General features: G+C 44.0%; 1 protein-coding gene across 2 annotated transcripts in view; it reads right to left on the reverse strand.

Annotated features, from left to right (window-relative positions):
- Positions 1 to 1,037: 1,037 nt before the first annotated feature.
- Positions 1,038 to 12,908, reverse strand: part of mmp24 (matrix metallopeptidase 24) — a 43,875-nt gene continuing 32,004 nt past the window's right edge. The window contains exons 9-11 of one of the 2 annotated variants that reach the window (XM_023954646.1): positions 10,016 to 10,154; positions 9,593 to 9,859; positions 1,038 to 1,867 (exon numbers count right to left, since the gene is read on the reverse strand). In XM_023954646.1, the coding sequence (XP_023810414.1) occupies positions 1,509 to 1,867; positions 9,593 to 9,859; positions 10,016 to 10,154 (765 nt within the window). In that variant the 3' untranslated portion in view covers positions 1,038 to 1,508. 2 annotated transcript variants of the gene reach the window in all.

Consider the following 12,908-nt stretch of genomic DNA (forward strand, 5'->3'; position numbering starts at 1 on the left):
AACCTGTTTCAAGTACACTGTAAACCCGAACAGTACAAAGAGTTTTATAATCATAGAACTCAAAAGTAGTGCTACTTTTTCAGTTCTTTGATTATAAAACTTGGTTGCTCAACCAAGTCAAGTCAGCTTAAACCTACAATCCGATTCAACTTTGACTTCATTTGTATCTTTATGGGACTAATGAAACCTAAGTGTCAATACTTATAAGTGAAGAGACGTGATTACGTCATAACGTACGCCCCTGAACGTTGTGACATGAACTCAGCTACATACTGAATAGATTTTTCAGGATGTGGTGGCACAGCGGTTAGTGCTCCTGCCGCAGAGCGATAAGACCTGGTTCAGGACCTGCTGGGGGACATAAAACAGAACACCTTCTGTGTGGAATTTGCATGCATTGGGATCCGGCTTTCTCCCACTACAGATCTGGCAGACCCTGAGAGGATTGTGTATGAGTAAAGAGGTAAAGTTTAAATTTAGTTAAAGTGCTAAGTGCAAACTCAAACATTCTAAGTTCTGATAAACTGATCATTTTTAAGTAAGATAACTTGAAAAAAATATTATGTAATCGGTTTCCTCATACATTTTTAGTTCACAGAACCTATTCGGATTTACAGTGTAAGATTATAGTGTCAGCTGCTAGTGATGCATCTCAAATTCAATTGAAATTTCAGAATTGTATCTCTAATTTCAACAGAATATAAATTGCACAAATTTTGCGAGAACTCCTGACAAACCCTAGTGTTTGCCTGGACCTCTTGCACAACTTCTGTTACACAGAAATTCAGATTCTAGTTTTTGCATGGAGGTTAGGCATTTGCAGTCATGGTGCCATAGGTGGAGAGGAGTCAGTCAAGTGCCACTGGTGTGGAACTAGCTCTGCCACCAGAATCGGTTTTGTCCCTGACTTCTGACCCCTGCTGTCCTCTGAAGGCTTTACATCTCATTATAAATGAAAGCAAAGAAAACTGTGGGATTAAAAAGGGGATACCATTTTTTCCCCCATTTATGGCCATTTTACCAATGTTTTTTTTCAGGGCTTTTATAAAAAAAATTCTCAAAAAACACACCCTAATATTACCAAATACCATCTAACTTCTGAAGCAAAGAACTTTATAAGGTATTGATGTAACACACTTTCAGAGGGGATGTCAGGTTCATAAGGGGTGTTTTCTTTCTGCTCAATAAAGGTTTCACTGAGAAGACGATGGTGTGTTGTAGGTCCAAAGAGAACCTCATTTTCTGTCCTTTTGGCTTGAAAATAGCAGAGCAGATGAGGTGCTTTTCTCCTTCTGGCATCCTCATGGTCATGTTCCTACCATCAGGCATGTTTGGTCACAGCTTCGCCAGGTGTGACGAGGCAGACACAAGCACTCACTCACTTCTACTTGACCAAGCTGTTGAGTTTGTGCACTCCAAAGTTAGAAAAGTTAGCGACTTTTATCCTTGTCCTTAGCCAGAGCCGGCAAAAGCCAGATGACTCCTCCCACGTGACCTGAGGTTGTCTGTCATACCCACTCCTGAACCTGGTATTTGTAATAGTGCTGAGGAATGCTATTTTGCTGCACTCCTTTGTTCTTAAACTGAACTATTGTGTACACCAGCACGAGGATGCACAGTGACAGGACGCAGGGGATCACCACGGCGATGGCGTTGACCGTTGTTGGGACATCGTTGATGGTCACCATGATGTCAACGTTATCAAGCGGCAGCTGGCGATCGCCGCGATTACCACCAGAATGCTCTATATCAGACTGGTCACAACCCATCCAATCTCGTAATATGGACTTGGGATAGCCAGGTTCCACCGTCAGCTTCTGGTTGTCAAACTTCCAGTAGTCCTTCCCTTTGTAGAAGTAGGTGTAGTCTGAGGAGAAGAGAGCAAAAGCATCACAGTGGTGTTTCCCACTGCACTGGGTTGACTCCAGATCATAGCTTAACATGGTCCAATCACAGAAAAGGAGAAGCTAAAATGCAGATAAATGAAACCTCATACTGTATTTGTCATGTACACAGATGTCATATAAACCTGTCTTTACATTAGATCTTTTAATCAAAACTTGTTACACAGATCTGAGCAATATTTAGACAAACTGTTTGACCTCCGACACAAAAACAGGAAACATTAGCTCCACAGAAACACACTTTGTCAAACCCATCATTTGGGGCATCTGTGAGGTTTAGAAAACATCAGATCGACCCGTTAGAGGTATCTTTTGCATTTTATACCAAGAAAAGGCTGGTTTCACCATATCAGGTAACAGTGGAAGAGAAAGACTCAAAAACACAATAATCTATGCGGAAGGATGTGTTTGTACACTCACTATCAATATACTGTTTGATGAAATATCAGCTGGTCACCATTTTTTATTCATGGTTTGGGAAAATGCTTTAAAACAAATAAGATTGTAAAATAAATGCAGGTTTATACTATTTACTGCAAATTAAGAAGATCAAAGTAATTTTTTGCGTGAACATTAAACAGCATCAGCCTCACTGTTTTACCATAGATTTGCCAAGCGATTCCTGCAAACACATGTCCTTTATCATAACCTCCACCTCAGAAGTTAGAATTTATTAGAATCTTAAACAAACAGTTTGATAAAGGTTCCTCAGAAAGGCTTTTGGATTCCCAGTGGATAATATGTACATTCTAAAGTCCTCTTTAAAAAAGACACCATTCAGCCATGTAATCTGAAGAATCTACGGAGCCCGCCGGGGGACAGTGGTTAAAATATTTTTTAAAATCTGATAAACTGTGCGTACGATTTTGTTACAGTGTGCACAGAACGGCGGAGGCTTCGGACCACAGTCCATTCTACTATTCTGCGTGAGCAGGCTGCCGGACTCAGAAGAATCATGTCTCCTGTGAATTTGTATCTCCAGACAGAGGACAGGCTTTGGGACGGGCTAGGTGGCTTTTGAATGAACAGTCCTGAGAAAACGTGCAAAAAATCATGTGAATTTGTGATACCAGTCGGCTCCAGACAAAATAAAGGCTGGTGGCTCTTCCAGTTTAAAATAGTGGAAGTATCAGTAATTGACTCCTTTATTTGGATTTTTGGTATTCACAAAGTGTCCACGAAACACAAATCTTTAGATCTCAAAGATGCCTTAAACAAGCAAACGTATTTGCTGTGAGGGTGTAAGACATGCACAACCACCGCATCACTGCAAAGAACGCGTCAAACATTTGTTTGGTCTACATTCGTCCCACCGTTGCAGCAGCTGCCACAAAGGATGACTGGACTGGGTACTTTAACAGGTCAGAAGAATGGGCTGTCTGCTGTGAGGCTTCTTGAGTTTCATGTGCTCACAGTGTTTAAAACACCAACCTCAGCACAAGAGCTATCACATTTCCTAACCCCCTTTACAACATCGAGCTTCACAGAAAACCCTGTGAATTTTTTCTTCTGCTTCATCACATCAGAGCAGCTCAAATGATAGAAAACATCCCAAAATTTTGATACAAAGAAGTCAAGAAACCAAAGAACTAAGTCCAACCTCCTTGCTACCAAAAAAATTCAAAAATCAGGCCCTAAAAGTAATAATTGTCACAAGAACAAGCAGACAGCTTGATCACAGTGCACCAGATTTATTAGCTCAGCTAAAAGTCCCCAAAGCTAAATCAGGGTCGGTCAGGCAGGCAGGAGTCGATGACAGGCATGAGATCATCAGAGGAGGGACAGGATGGTCAAAATCCAGGCGACGGTCGGGGGGAGGCGGCAGGCTAACAGAGCCAGGGTCAGGAGACAGAAGATCAGGTCCAGATATAACGCTAGATAAGGAAGGCAGAGTGGCACAAACAATACTTCGCAATGAGCTGAGCTCAGTCCAGAGCTTAAGTATGGTGTGGTTGATTGAGTGAATGAGAGTGTGCAGCATCCAGGAAGTGTGGTTAGAACTCTGGAGATGGTTCCTGATGGTGACCAGAGGGGGAGTTGTGCTATCCTATGACCCCACCCCTTACATTGACGGGTTATCCCTACCATGACAAAGGTGGATAAAGGTGAAGAGGATTTCCTGTAATCCATGGACACCAGTGAAGATCACAAATCATTGAAGACAAAAGTTTCAGCGCACTGTCTAGTGGGGTCTAGATGACCCAACTCCCAGTGTTAAAGTGCCAAGGATAGCACAAGGGCTAAAACAAAAGAGCATTCACTCTTCTGCTTTGGAGATTACAACTATCAAGAAAATGACAGGGAGGAAATCAGTCAGATATAATCTTTAAAATACTACCAACAGGACAAAATGATAAAAGCTACAAGACCACTTCCAAACACTCTGGAGGCTATCACTTCATTTCCACATGCAAACTTCATGGACTCTTCATAAGATCAGACAGTTTTCTTCGCTGTGTTCTTTGTCTTTGTGGTCTGCGCTTGTTCCAGAAAACAACGCTCCCAAATGAGGAGCTTTAGTAACTGCAGGCCGACTCCAGGTAGATCCAACAGCTCCTGCCTCCTCTTCATAATTAAAGGAGACAGCAGACCAAATCCAAAGTGTAATATTTAAACTTTATACTTTCAAAGTCCAGATACACACAGCTGTCAAAGGCATGTGTATCTGAATCTTCTTTCTCTTTCGGCTTTTCCCATCAGGGGTCGCCACAGCGAATCATCCTTTTCCACCTCACTCTATCATGGACATCTTCTACCCTAACATTAGCCAACTTCATGTCCTCTGTTAAGACATCCATGTATCTCCTCTTTGGCCGTCCTCTCGCCCTCCTGCCAGGCAGCTCCATCTCCAACATCCTTCTACCAATATATCCACTATCCCTCCTCTGAACATGTCCAAACCATCTCAGTCTGGCTTCTCTGACTTTGTCCCTAACACAGGCAACATGAGCCGTCCCTCTGATGTACTCGTTCCTTATCCTGTCTAACCTGGTCACTCCTAAGGAGAACCTCAACATCTTCATCTCCGCTACCTCCATCTCAGCCTCTTGTCTCGGTCTCACTGCTACCGTCTCTAACCCATAGAGCAGAGCTGGTCTCACCACTGTCTTGTACACCTTTCCTTTGAGTCTTGCTGGCACTCTTCTGTCACACAACACTCCTGACACTTTCCTCCACCCGCTCCAACCTGCCTGCACTCGCCTCTTCACCTCTTTTCCACACTCCCCATCACACTGAACTGTTGACCCCAAGTACTTAAACTCCTGCACCTTCTTCACCTCAGCCCCCTGTAACCTAACGCTTCTACCTTGATCCCTCTCGTTCAGACACATGTATTCTGTCTTACTACGACTGACCTTCATGCCTCTTCTTTCCAGAGCAAACCTCCACCTCTCTAGCTGTTCCTCCACCTGCTCTCTACTCTCACTGCAAATTACAATGTCATCCGCAAACATCATTGTCCAGGGAGATTCCTGTCTTACCTCGTCTGTCAGCCTGTCCATCAGCATAGCAAACAAAAAAGGACTCAAAGCTGATCCTTGGTGTAGTCCCACCTCCACCTTGAACTCCTCTGTCTGACCTACAGCACATCTCACCACCGTCATACTTCTCTCATACATGTCCTGAACTACTCTGACATACTTCTCTGCCACTCCAGACGACCTCATACAGTACCACAGCTCCTCCCTCGGCACCCTGTCATACGCCTTCTCTAAATCTACGAACACACAATGCAGCTCCTTCTGACCTTCTCTGTACTTTTCCATCAACATTCTCAAAGCAAAAATGGCATCAGTGGTGCTCTTACGGGGCATGAAACCATACTGCTGCTCACAAATCTCCACCTTCTTCCTAAGCCTGGCTTCCACTACTCTTTCCCACAGCTTCATTGTGTGGCTCATCAACTTTATTCCTCTATAGTTGCTGCAGTTCTGCGTGTCACCCTTGTTCTTAAAGATCGGAACCAGAACGCTTCTCCTCCATTCCTCAGGCATCTTCTCACTCTCTAAAATCCTATTGAACAACCTCGTTAGAAATTCCACTGCTGTCTCTCCTAAGCACTTCCATACCTCCACAGGTACGTCATCAGGACCAAAGGCCTATCCGCTCTTCATCCTTTTCAGAGCCTTCCTAACCTCATCCTTTCCAATCTCTGCTACTTCCTGCTCCACAACAACCACATCTTCCTCCCTTCTTTCCCTGTCATTTTCCACGTTCATCAGCTCCTCAAAATACTCCTTCCATCTTTTCTGTACACTCTCCTGAGTTGTTAGCACCTTTCCATCTCTGTCCTTAATCACCCTTATCTGTTGCACGTCCTTCCCATCTCTGTCTCTCTGTCTGGCTAGCCTGTACAAGTCCTTTTCTCCTTCCTTTGTGTCTAACCTGTCATATAGCTCATCGTAAGCTTTCTGTTTGGCCTTTGCCACCTCTCTCTTCACTCTACGCTGCGCTTCCTTGTACTCCTGTCTACCTTCCTCAGTCCTTTCTACATCCCACTTCCTTTTAGCCAACCTCTTCCTCTGGACGCATTCCTGTACTTCCTCATTCCACCACCAAGTCTCTTTACCGTCTTTCCTCTTTCCAGATGACACACCTAGCACCTTCCTACCTGTTTCCCTGATAATTTCTGCTGTAGTTTCCCAGTCATCTGGAAGCTCATCCTGACCACCCAGGACCTGTCTCAACTTCTGCCTAAATTCCTCACAAGTTTCTTCATTCTGTAGCTTCCACCACTTGGTCTTCTTTTCTGTTTTCCCTCTCTTCTTCTTCCTGACCTCCAGAGTCATCTTACACACCACCATGCGGTGCTGTCTGGCTACACTCTCTCCTACCACCACTTTGCAGTCAATAACCTCTCTCAAATGACCTCGTCTGCATAGGATGTAGTCCACCTGAGTACTCCTACCTCCACTTCTGTATGTCACTCTATGTTCCTCTCTCTTCTGGAAGTAAGTGTTGACTACAGCCATTTCCATCCTCTTCGCAAAGTCCACCACCATATGTCCCTCCAGATTCCTTTCCTTCACACCAAACCTGCCCATCACCTCCTCATTACCTCTATTGCCCTCACCAACATGCCCATTAAAGTCTGCTCCAATAACAACTCTCTCTCCTCTGGGAAAACTCTCTATGACCTCATCCAACTCACTCCAGAATCTCTCCTTCACTTCTAACTCACAGCCAACCTGTGGCGCATACCCACTGACTACATTCACCATCACCCCTTCAATTTCTAACTTTAGGCTCATCATCCTGTCTGAGACTCTTTTCACCTCTAGAACACTGTTTACAAACTCCCCCTTCAGAATCACACCTACCCCGTTTCTCTTCCTATCAACACCATGATAGAACAGTTTGTATCCTCCTCCAATACTACGTGCCTTGCTGCCCTTCCACCTTGTCTCCTGCACACACAGTACATCTACCTTCCTTCTCTCCATCATGTCTGCCAGCTCTCTGCCTTTCCCTGTCATTGTGCCAACGTTAAGAGTCCCTATTCTCAAACCTATGTTCCTGCCTTTTCCCTTCTCTCTCTGGCCACGGACCCTTCTGCCTCCCCTCTTTCTTCGACCAACAGTAGTCAAATTTCCACCGACACCCTGTAGGTTAACAGCATCGGTGGCGGTCGTTGTTAACCCGGGCCTCGACCGATCCGGTATGTGTAAAGTGTTGTGGATGATTCGCATGGTTATTTTGGCAATTTTTACGCCGGATGCCCTTCCTGACGCAACCCTCTCTATTTATCCGGGCTTGGGACCGGCACAGAGGCAACTGGCTTGCAACCCCTGCGGCTAGATTGTGTATCTGAATGCATGACTTAAATTAAATCCATCCATCCATCCATCCATCCATACATCCATCCATCCATCCATTCTCTTCCACTCATCCAGGACTGGGTCGCGAGGGCAGAAGTCTAAGCAAAGATGCCCAGACTTCCCTCTCCCCACCCACTTCCTACAGCTCCTTTGGGGAGCCTTGAGATGTTCCAAGACATAGTCTCTCCAACATGTTCTGGGTCTTCCCCAGGGCCTCAGCCCAGTGGGACATGCCCGGAACACCTTCCAAGGGAGGCATCCAGGAGGCATCCAGACTAGTTGCCCGAGTTGACCAAGTTTTTGCCTCTGCAACAGTCTGGGCCACAGCTCGCTTAGACTGCCGATACCTATCAGCTGCCTGTAGAGTCCCACTAGCCAGCCAGGCCTGGTAGGACTCTTGTACTGTACTGTACTTCTGGTGTCTACCACCAGGCTGGGGGGCTATTACTGCAACAGGCACCAGAGACCTTGCGAACACAGCTCCGAACAGCAGCAGAGACAATGGGGGTGGAAAACACGGTCCACTTGGACTCGATGTCCCCAGCCTCCCACGGTACCTGTTTGAAGCTCTTCTGGATGCAGGTTTTTAAAGACCTCCCTGACGGAGGGCTCAGCCAGATGTTCCCAGCAGACCCTCAAAGTGCATTAAGATCTCCCAAGTCCCTCTGGCCTCCTTCCCCGCCAGTGAATCCAACTCACCACCACCTCTCTTTATTCAAGTGTCCAAGACACCAAGCCACAGGTCGCCTGAAACATATACAAAGTCGATCATTGACCTCCTGCCTAGCGTGTCCTGGTCCCATGTGTATTGATGGACACCCTTGTGCTCGAACATGGTGTTCGTTATGGACAAACTATGACGAGCACAGAAGTCCAACAACAAAACACTGCTCGGGTTCGGATCATTCCTAACAATGACACCCCTCCGAGTGCCACTGTCCCCCGAGGATAATGGAGTCCCCCGTTGGGGCACTTTCCAGTACCCCTTTGAGAGACACCAAGAAGGCCAGGTACTCTAAACTGCTGTAAGCCAAAACCACAGTCACAAAGGCAGAGGGACATGAACCTCTAGTCCACCGGGTTCCAATACTTGGCAGCTGAGAAGGGGGCTCACGAGTAAGCACACACCAGCTCGCTGCCAACCCCTCTCGAATAAGTGTCTTTCAGGGCCCAGGCTGTGTGTGGAGGCGAGCCCGACTGTATCTAGCCAGTCCCTCTCAACCTCTCAACCTCTCACACAAGCCCAGGCTCCTTCCCTCCCAGAGAGCGACGTTCCATGTCCCAAAAGCCAAGTTTCACGACCAGGATTTGGGTCGTCAGGGCACCCACCATTGACTACTACCCAAACCACATTGCATTTTATGGGCCTGTGCAATGAAGGACATGGGCCCACCTACAGGTGGTGGGCCCATGGGAAAGTTTTGGCAGACCTATTTCGGCGGAGCTACTGTTGAAACTCTTTGCTTGGCTATAGGACATCATGACAGAAGAAAGCTCCAAGAAAGCAGCTTTATTCCTCTTTGCCGCCCACAATCTTCTCTCAAACAACATCAAATGCTATAAAAAAGGCCTGCTGGATGACCTCCATTGTTGTTGTTGTTAGCTTTAGGCGGCATGAGGTCTGCCTGGGCCATTTTAAACTGGACTGTCATGTAATAGAACCCTTTATAGAACCCTTTATATGTAAAGACCTCACAGTTTTGTAGAGTCTCAAAAGATTTATTTTTCTCATTATTAGGCTGCCGGTTATATTATAAACTTTAACGTATGCTTCCCAAAACAGAGCATACCTCTCTTTTACATTTACACAATGCATTCTTTTTGTGTATGCACACTTTTTATGAAAAACAAAAGACTACTTCCACTCACATCCGTCTCTGTTAATAAAGGCTCCCTGTGGAGCTTCAGGGATTCCTTTCCACACAGAGATAGGTTTGGGGTATCCTGGGTCCACAGTGCTCCTCTCCTCATTGTAGCGCCAGTACTGGTCACCTTTGAAGAAGTAGGTTTTACCAACCGGCTCCCAGCGAAGTGCCGTGTCGATTCCCTCTTTCGGGAGGGACCTTCCTAGCTCCAACAGGCTCTGAGGGTAACCTGGTTCAGCACTGACCTCCTTGAACACCCAGAACTTGTCACCTGAAACAGGAGAAGTGAGCTGAATCAACCCAGTTTGGAACCAGTTATGAACAGAAGCTTCCTGTCAAGTCTAGCTGAATAGGTTTTTTAAATCTATTTATTAGCTCCTGTTCTTTCAGATAATGGTCAGATTTTCTGAAATGCTTCTTTGTCTACCTTTAAAAAAGACAAACTTCCCATCAGATCTCTCGTAGGCAGCATCAATGCGAGGTGGCAGCCCCTTCCAGAACTGATCAATCTGCATGGGATAACCTTCCTGCACCTTGTTGTTCCTAAGACGCCAAAACCACCGATCCTGGGGGAAAACAGAATGAAATTTCAGGATCACTCTGGAGACCAGTTTCAAAACTGCAGCCAGTCTTTAATGTTCAGCAGCATTGTCAAACAAGGATCCTTCGCACTTTAGTTTTTAAGTCAACTGTCTAAAGTTTGAAGGGGGTTTAAAGGGATTTAGGTCTTCAAAGGCTGTCCTTGACTTTCACTGCGATGGGACTTTTATACTGTTGTGTTTCCTGATATATTTAATTAGTTTAATAATTAAATATTTTTTCTGAGATATTTAAAAATTGTGGAGGGAGATAGTTTGTAAATGTCTCTGTTCTTAAATAACAGGGATCACAGATGAATAACATTGTTCTTTTGAGAGTGAAATATTATTTCCATCCAGTCCCTCAACACTTCTAAGCGTTAACCTGATGATCTACATTTACAGTTTATTATGGCATTTTCCCTGCTTTATTGCACATTTTAGATGTAATACTTCCAGTATTCAATCCACTGCAACTGACATTTTATTAATTACTGTAAATCTAATATTATTTTTCACCTTTTTTGTTTACCCTGTTCATACAATTAGGGTTCATAGTTTTTCAAATCAAAGTCAGTGTCCTTGTCATGGCTGAACCAAGTTTCAGATATCGTATGGATGTTCCATATTCTATTGATAGTCGCTTATGATTTTAAAGGTAGTATATATGCTTTAGCTGTTACCGTTAATGTTTGACAATCTTCCTTCTGGGTACAGAGAACTACGGTATTTTCCAAAGTGTAAGTCACACTTTTAGGAAATAAGTGCAATGCCTCTGTACAAATCCGTCAAATCACGCCTCAGATTTGCATTACTGTGTCTAATTCAAGGCCACTCCCTCTTTTGACATACATCAAATTCGATGCTTAATAGTTGTCCAAAAATGTTTTCATAAACTAGACGCTTCCATTGTGTGTAGGAGAGGCTACTGTCAAGTTTTCAGCCTCATGGCTACATGGAAGCATTGACCGTCTCATTTACAATGCATGGAAGACGGGGTGATGTTAAGAGATCAGGTTTATTTTGAAGAGCTCTACAAAAACATCCGTGAACATGTCTCCATGTCTGGGTTTATGAGATCATGCAAAGTCGTCTTTTTTGAAGGCCATCTTTTACCTTGTAGTGTAGGAGCTGCGTCTGAATGACAGAATGTTCAGCAGTTCTTCTGTCTTTCTGTAACCCAGTTTGACACTTGCATCCCGCATTTGAATGAGGACGTAAAAAATAAAAACAAGAATAACAATGTTTCCATGCAAATAAGAAAAATTGAATCAATTTCAGGAAGAAAACATTAAGATTCTGTTTGTTGTGGGTAGCACTTCTTCGTCCACATTGTTGTCAGTAGCAGCAAACACTGACACACACACCCACAACACCCTCAATTGGTTGTAATGTGAAAAGACTACTAAAGGACAACCAGTTGTTAGTTGGAAAATAAAGAATATATTATTAATATATTAAAAAATAAAACCACAAATAAGTCACTACTGAGTATAAGTCGGCACCCATGGCCAAACAATGAAAAAACAGTGATTTACATATCAGAAAATATGGTAACAGTGACAGAAAAAGATTTATATCAAGCATCTGGAAATGGATAAAAATCTACATTAGAAAAGAGGAAGAAGAAGAGAAGAAAAGGGTCCGTGCTCATTATTATTTGGTTTTCTTGAATCTAGGCCAAGTCTCGCTGAGTTCACACGTCTACTGGTGTTCATTTTTTCTGAGGACTCATTAAAACCACCCGTTTCCAGGACAGAGTCCAGTTGTGAACTTGATTCCAAACCCTCAAACAATCCTCTGAAGCTCTTTCCAAAAATACCCATTTCCAGAATGCGCACATTCATTAGTCTTCACAAAGGTGTCAGTTTGAGCACACACACACACACACACACACACACACCATCAACCACCCACTAATGCTTTCTTGTCTAACCCCAACGAGAGAGAGGAAAAAGAAAAGATCAATACACATCCAGCCAATGGAGCCATTAGTGTTTCTCTCCAACAAAACATCCCATAATGAGCTTTTCCTTGGAAAGATGTGCTAGCTTTCACCACTTTCTGTCTTGGTAGGCCATAGTTCTGAAAACCTACCACTTTGCAGCCACCATGTTTTACAGCTGCAAACATTTTTGCTTTGTCAGCTCTCAACTCTTTTTTTTACTATTGGTTTTGGTGCCCATTAAAGCCTAACCTTACACCAACATTTGGATGTTAATATTTTCTCCTCACATAAACCACAAACATGAAGCCCGGCAGATGGACAGATGGACAGACAAGGTGAAAACATCTGAACTCGTTTCATCAGAGCAAAGACATGCAGGTCTGGACAGCTGAGCTGTTTAAGTAGATGGACACCAATCATTTTAAAATTTGGACACATTCCAATATATATTTCTTTTTGTCTGAATGGAGCTCAGACAGAACTTTTATGTTGGACAGACAAGAGGGGAAACTGATCATTTTAAACTCCACAGAGAAGGTCCAGATGAGCAAAAAATGAAATAAATAAATAAAGCAATCAAAGTAGATTAAAATGCAGCAAAATACGTACAAACAGAATTGTTGACATTTTTCTAATGCCGTTCAAAGCAGATTCAGATTTATGGATTCAGACTTTTCACCTGAAAGTCTTTCAGTCTGGTTCAGCTGCCAGACTTGTGTTTTGTTGATGTGCAGCCATACATGGTTGCACAGACTCAGAGTTTAGAAATTACTTTCTATGCTTTACACACCAAT

Source organism: Oryzias latipes, chromosome 5 (assembly GCF_002234675.1).
Source record: "Oryzias latipes chromosome 5, ASM223467v1".
Classification (NCBI taxonomy): Eukaryota; Metazoa; Chordata; class Actinopteri; order Beloniformes; family Adrianichthyidae; genus Oryzias; species Oryzias latipes.